This window comes from Lethenteron reissneri, chromosome 26, assembly GCF_015708825.2.
Source record: "Lethenteron reissneri isolate LAM-NWPU_2019-01 chromosome 26, ASM1570882v1, whole genome shotgun sequence".
In the NCBI taxonomy this organism is placed as follows: Eukaryota; Metazoa; Chordata; class Hyperoartia; order Petromyzontiformes; family Petromyzontidae; genus Lethenteron; species Lethenteron reissneri.
In genome coordinates, this window is record NC_083804.1 from 9,200,751 (window position 1) to 9,208,153 (window position 7,403).

The 7,403-nt window shown below is 50.7% G+C and overlaps 1 protein-coding gene across 1 annotated transcript; it reads right to left on the reverse strand.

Annotated features, from left to right (window-relative positions):
- Nucleotides 1-387: 387 nt before the first annotated feature.
- On the reverse strand, nt 388-6,332 carry LOC133347621 (tumor necrosis factor receptor superfamily member 5-like). Its single transcript, XM_061560055.1, has 4 exons — nt 6,186-6,332; nt 3,851-4,348; nt 2,944-3,162; nt 388-2,452 (listed from the first exon to the last, which is right to left on the reverse strand). The coding sequence occupies exons 2-4, from the start codon at nt 4,320-4,322 to the stop codon at nt 2,097-2,099; spliced, it is 1,047 nt and encodes a 348-aa protein (XP_061416039.1). The 5' UTR covers nt 4,323-4,348; nt 6,186-6,332; the 3' UTR covers nt 388-2,096.
- Nucleotides 6,333-7,403: the final 1,071 nt, after the last annotated feature.

Genomic DNA, 7,403 nt, shown 5'->3' on the forward strand with positions numbered 1-7,403 from the left:
CATCAGGGCCACCTATTTATCGGGGTGTACTTTCGCGGACCACCACAACTCTACGGACACCGCCTCCTCTCTCTCTCTCTCTCTGGTAGAGTTGGGGGGATGGGGGGGCGGCTTCAGGACGACCGCAATTCCTTTCAGGACAATATAATTACTGTGGAGGCATTATGTTGAGTTTGGTCAGGGCAGCACAGCGATAAGGGATGATAACCGATGAACGCAGATGGAGCGATAAGATCAGAGCTCGTGGGCAGAAAAATCTAGGCGGCTTTTTGGCATCGCAGCCATGATTGAAGGGAGGTCTTCAGCCTGCAATGTGTCGATCATAGCTGATGACGTATTTGTGGATTTCGATTCTCTCTAAATTTTGTGAGGAATTTTGAACGTGTATCCGTTTTATGCAACTTTTATTTATATGTTTCAACAGTCAACACATAACCATCCGTGACAATTACAAAAATACATATTTTACATTCCAAAAAAAGTCATGCATGCACACGTCATGTGACGCGTGTGCACACGCAGCTCTTGTACAGGGCACCGTGATGTAAAGTTTGAAAATACTCTTACTATAAAAATACTGTGGCGTCAACAAAAATGTGGAGGGACTGCATTAACCAGTCCCCCAGTATATTTGACATTAGCGGTACATTACGCTCTGCTCCAGAAATGTTTCTCTAAAAATCTTAGCAACGCAATTTTGTCGTTATTTTTGTTCACATCAACACTCTTTTGGGAACCGTTTTGACAAACCGTATCCTAATTTGGTCCTTATTTTGTCCATATTTTTTTTGTATAAAGCTCTCATTGGATTGATTATAAGTACATAGGGTGCAATAAACATAGTGATGGAATAATAAAAAAGGAATTACCCTTTCTGCCAATATGACGGGAGGTGTTAAGAGGTTCAAACACCAAATGGACACCGATTACAAGGCATCCAGTCTGCGTTAACCACACATACTTGCGGTAAACCGTTCAAACAAATATACTTCGGTAATGTATGCATTGCCCTTGAAACTGATTGGCCTATACAACAACATGGATTATTATAATAGGTATATCACACGCTCGAGTTGCAATGCCTTCTGCTAATAATTCCTAACTCCAAGCCAGCACAGTAACATTCTGGAAAACATCGAGAGCCCTGGTAGTAGGAGAGACTTGTGAATACTGCTGACATATTTCCATTCTCTCTTCACGTGAATCACATCCTTGTCATCGACGAAGCTTCTTCAAATCGGGGATTTTTGTAACATTTTAGATGGCACGGTGGTCGCTGTTCGTAGCTACACCTGCACTCTTCTGCACCTTATAGCAGGGCAAATTGTCTGAAATGTTCAGCGATTAAGGTTTCAGTCGTGAGGAAGTGTTTGTTAATAATGTCGGTTTATTAAAGTTATTCACTGTTATGGTGTCCCCAAAGCAGTTTGTGGCATGCGGTAACCTTAATGGGTGTCCTCTGTTACAAGCTATGCCTCAATTTACGGAATGTAATTAAATGAATCATACCTCATCGTCACCACTCGTCGTGAAATTATTAAGCCCTCTCCAGTTGATTTAATTCATGCGATGAGTGTTCTATATTGGATAATTTAGAGGGCTTCAATCGACGGCCTTGAAAAACTCCGGCTACAGCTTATAAAGCTGTCATCTCTTTCCCAAAATTGTTTTTGTGCAGTTTGCCCTACTGGCGTCATGTCATGGGATGAAGTGTCCATTCCCAGCTTGTCGGAGAACAGAGCACAGAAGCACGTTATGCGGAACTACCGCCAGGAGCCACAGCTTCACTACACGCATGGCGATCAAACCACTTTTTTTTTTATTCTGAGAGACCCAGAATTATTCAACAAATCAACTTTAAGATGGCAATGTTTGTGCAGTCATTGGAAACTGGGCCAGGACCATCAACTCGCTGAACTTAAGAACCCAATTTTATCATGGTTGGGCAGCTGACAACATGGATTTAACTGCAACATCTCTTTGGTTGCTATATCAATGTTTCTGAGCCCTGAGCCCCTTTCAGTGGAAGACCTGCTCAAACTTGTTTTTGACTACATGACCATTTAAAAGGCCCTTCCCATCTTGTTCGACCACGTTCAGTCCGCCGTTTTTCTTCGTAACGATGAACCGTGTATTCTCACCGACCCTCCTTGCGATGTTCTTCTTGCGCAAACCCGGAGCAGCAGCTTCTTCACGTGCTTCTCCATCCTGCTCCCCTGCTTCGTCTTCCCGCCTTGCTTCCTGCGCCCGTGTCGCTGCTTGCCCACATTATCTACGGTACTGAGCAGAAGCTTCCGGATGTAGGCGGTCACCTCTGGCTTGTGGCGGGCCAGGCACGGCGGAACCAGGTGACGAACACTGTCCACGAATTGTAGGGTCGCGGCGTTGCATGGGCCCTCCGGCTGGGGCGGCAGATTAAGCGACGACGATGGAGGCTCGGCACCATCGTCCCCTGCGGAAGGAAGAGAGATGTAAAGTGTGTTGTTCCGCCGTCAACTGTTGTTCTGGATAACCCTGAACAGGATGGACTTTCTTGTTTTACTTTACTTATTTCGCACCGCACGTAGCCAACTGTGCTAATTGGAGGTGTGGGGTCGTGTCAATTTGCAGCCAGGCAATCGAGTCCGTCCGGGTTGGCAACTCAAAAAATATTTCCATACCTGGCAAGACCGTGTCAGCATACCTCTCGCTAAACTACCGGTCAGTCATTTGCCATCCAGTGGAATTTAGCGTCTCATTCAAATGGCGAACGTTTTTATCGTTTCCTACTTCTGCAATGGGATAATGAACTGGCAACCTCTTCATCATTGCATCAGACCAGATTGTGAACGCGCGTCCAACCCGGAGCACTCTCCGACTAGGGCATTGATCTACGGTTGCCGCTCAAATCATACGTTCGTACGAAAAGAGTGAGCGAGAGAGCAGTCGTCACGAGCAGCTCACCTGCCGGCCTCGTGTCCCCATGCTCGCGACTCCGCGCGGACGCCCGTCGCTGGCGGCAGGACCAGCAGAGCGCGTCGTGCGTGGAGGCCCCGGGCAGCAGCTCCGCGGAGCCCAGACTGGAGCAGTCGGTGTGCGGGCGGCACGTGGCATCCGCCGATGCCTCGGGGGAGAAGAATCCCCGAGGACACGGGGCGCAGTGCGTGTCTTCGTGCGGGGATCCTGCGGAACACGGAGATGCGTGACGAGAAGAGTGTGAGACGGGGGGCACGGGCAGACAGAGAGAGAGAGAAAGATGTAGAGATGCGCAGAGAGAGAGATGAGCGAATAGGTATAGATTGGAGCTCAGAGATAGCTAGGCGATAGGAAAGTGGAGCTAAGATGCCCGACTTGACGAGCACTGGTGGTGGGGCATAGTAAATACATTTACGAATGAATGATCATCAAACGAATGCATGTAGGAACCAATTTCTGAGTGGGGTAGAAAGCTCGTGCTGTGCACGAGGAAGCTCCATCCCGATGGGCACTGGTGATTGGAGCAAAGCAGAACAAATGAAATCATGCGCAAATTATTTAATCTCTGCACGAATGAATGGGTAATTAGCACTCGTGCCTTTAGCGAGGACATCCTACCCGTGCATGCACGAGCCGTTTGATATGCAGAACGAGTTACTACAATGAATGAAGAATACATGAATGGGCGTTTGTGCCTTTTGTGTCCCCTTGTCCATCGCAGGGATTTGGTGACGGGGGCGGTCACGCGGAACGAATTGTCATCGATTCAATTAATTAAATGAGATACAATAATTGAGCAGCGTCTTGGTACGAGTGAATCGATCGCCGAATGAATCGCAACAAACACACGTGTCGCGCGCGCGCCACGTGCGGTGTCGCCACCCCCCGTGCTTGCCTTTGGTGACGACGCCGTGCCCCGCCGCGCAGCTGCTGTGCCGCACGCAGAACTCGTTGAGCAGGAAGGTGCCCGGCTCGCACTCGCACACGCGGTCGTGCGTGGGGCTGCATTCCTTCGCGAGCCGCTGCCCTTCTTTGCACGGCGGACCGCAGTAGCGACACCGGTCCAGGGAGTTTGAGAACTGCGTGTAGTGGCGCGGCGGGCACGGCGTGCAACGTGCCTCCACGTCGTCCGCGTCCTCCAGGAGGAGCTGCTGCCCCTGCTGCTCCTCGCTGGCCTTCGTGGAGCACGGCAACGAAACGTGGTGGCCCGGGGGACACAGCCCGCACGGCTGGGATGGAGAAGGCATCTTCGCGCCGTCTGCCGACACCGTCGACGCCGCTAACGCCCCCGTCATCACCACCAGCGTTATCGTCATCGTCGTCGACATTGCTATCGCCATGACGGTGGTCATCGTCATCATCATCATTGTCGCTGGCGTAGCCCTGATGCGATCTGCGAAGGGGGGGGGGGCGGAGTGCACGTCTGTGTTTAAGCGCAGGTGAGGGATGTCGTGCGTAGCGTTACATCGTTGGTGCGAAGTCACGCGACCGTGAGAGGTGGCCATGGATTGGGGAGGTCTTCATTTCCGCGGAGGATCGAGCGTGGCTGACGACAACGATGATTATGTTGAGATCAGCAGGGGGTATCGCCGAACATTCGATCGGCACCGGTGTGATCACCACAATTGTTCGGCAGGCGCAACGAAACGAAGGGAAAACTACCGAGTTCAAACGCGAGTTCACAGACAATGGGGATTAACAATGAAACAAATGATCCATTCTTCTGGAATCTACTCGACACAATCGGATCGTGGTGGGGGGGATGGGAGACCGGGGGTGTTGGGACATCGGGGGAGGGGATACGATACGGGGAATGTTGGGTGGAGTGCGAAGTTGCATGCTGAGTGGATAATGGCACCACCACAGTGCCACATCCTGCCGCACAGACACATCAGCAGGGAACCCGAGCCAAGCCCAGGGGCAGTGCAACAATCTACTTAGGCGTTCCTCGGCGAACCGCTAAAATCTCACGTTCCAATCATGGGTCCCACTCTTGATCAATTGAACGATTATTTCTAGATTTGAAGCTTTCGTGACTGCAAGGATTCATACTCTTAGTTTTTTCGGTAAAGTCACGTAGGTAAAAAATAAATAAATTAAAATTAATAAATAATAAATAATAATAAAAAACGATTATTGTTGATTTCTCAAGAAGTGCTACTCGTTTTATCGACCACCCCCCTCCCCAAGTGGGGGGTGGTGTGAAGGCCGAGTCGTCCCGACTTGGTTCTAATCGATTTCTGTGCACGCCAAAAAGGCGGCAGACGCCGCTCATGTGAACCGCGGCAGGGGAGTCGAACTCGGGAGGCCGCTGTCTGCGGTCACGCACTGCGCGCGCTGCAGCCGCACGCTCGATGTGCCCCAAGACAAAGATCCCCCAAACCCGTTTCGCCTGTGACGGGACTGTTGGGGCAAGCGCTGTGAGCGAGCAGCACCTACGGAAGGCCGGCACGACACGACAAAGGGGGTGGGGGGGGGGGGCAACACCACGCCCGGCCGCCTTTGTCTCTCCCGGTGGCGACGTTTACACGCCGCACCAGCTACTCATTCGACCGAGGGGAGGCCCACGACATGCACACCCACAGTCGCACGCCCTCGCAAGGAATTCATCTAAATGATCCCACACAAAACGAAGATTTCCCCGTGGATCTTTACAAACGTGTAAGGGGGGGAGGTGCAAGAGCTGTTAGCGAACACCTGCATACCTTCACGTACCGTACGCATACGTACATGCATGCTTACACACTCGTGCTCAATTCTCGCGTACACACGAAGACACTCACGCGCGCATACACACACACAAACTCTCGTATACTGAAAACACAAAACAAATACACGCGAACAATGAGATCACTCACACAAAGACAAAGATTCCCCCCCGGTATAGTCTCCACAGACTATTGGGGCAAGTGCTGCTCGCGAGCACCTATGAAGGCCGGAAAGGTGCACGAGGAGGGGGTGGGTGGCCAGCACCACGGCCGCCCGACCACCTTTGTTTACACACCACACGAGGAGCTCATTTGAGGCTGAATCGACCCAGGGGACGGCCAAGAACGGTTCAAACAATCGTCACTGGTTGCGTGTTGGCCGTGAGCGAATATCGAACTCGGGCCGGCCGGGTTCGTAGCGTTAGCGAACCCGAACAGATCCCCACTCCCCTCCCAAGGCGCACGACTTTACGCACCGAACAGCACGTGCACTGCTCCATCCTCGCCGCGTCCGTCTCTTACCGGCGCGAAGGCGGTGCCGGCCCCGGTCAACTTTGAAGTGTCACCCTTGGCTGTGCCGCTCGCTTCTCGCCAGCAGCAGCGAGGTAGCCGGCTCCTTTATACATACGCGTGTGATCCACCCCCGTGCCGGCTGCCGTAACTGCAGCCCCAAAGGGCGTGGGCGGCTGTGACGCGCGCGCGTTTTTGTGTTTGTGGGGGGTGGGAGGCGTCTGTGTGTCAAACACGTGGCTCCTACCGTGGAGAATATCTGCTCGTGCTGGACGGTTGGGTTGCTGTGAAGCTGTATGTGGATCAATCTTGATTTCAAGCTTTCGTGACTGCAGTCACGTAGGTAGAATTTTTTTAAATAGGTCACCAGTGATCTATTTTTTTTTCTACCTACGTGATCACTGGTGATCTATTATTTTTTCTACCTACGTGACTTTACCGAAAGAACCAAAGAGTATGTCTGTATGTGGATAAATGGAGAACTTATTTTCGCGACCCACAGACGCTTCAAAGATTTGGACACGGCCCCCCAACCCCATTAACCAGGGCCGGATTAAGGCTCTTGTAGGCCCTGCATGGCACTTCTGTTTCGTTGACCTTCTAGAGTTGGTACTACTGCCCATGTTACACACTAGACCGCCGCTCTTACTCCGCTTGTTTCACGCATACTTCGTCCAGCCGCTGGACAGATGTCGTTAATGATACTTTCATTATTTTGTCTGTGCCCTAATTCGATGGGAGTGCACTGTGCGCCGCAGATAAGCCGAATGAATTTGAAATTATTGGGGGGGAAACCCAAGGTAAGCCGAAAAAAATAAAATTTTCGACTATTTTTTTACTATAATTATCATCGGATGGCGCGGCTTTAAAAGGATGCCGTTCGTTTTCATCGATAACATTTTAGATGTTCTGACAGGACGACCTCATCGCGAGCGCCATAATTCTTTACTTTTATTCAAGCTTAAATATATTAGTTTGACTGTTATTCAAGAAGATATTTTGGTAAAATTTGTTATCATACAAACAAACAAAAATAAACATGGTCACATTGGTTTTCGTAGGCCCATTAAGTTTTCGGGTGGACGACTGGGGTTGTTGTGAGTTGTAATGTTGCCACATCATGCTCCCTGGATAAAAGCTGTCCGGATATGAAATTGCCTCCCTGAACACATTGTCGGCAAAATCAGCGATTCTGGTCTTCGGACGTTCTAACGCCGGGCACGTGGACAT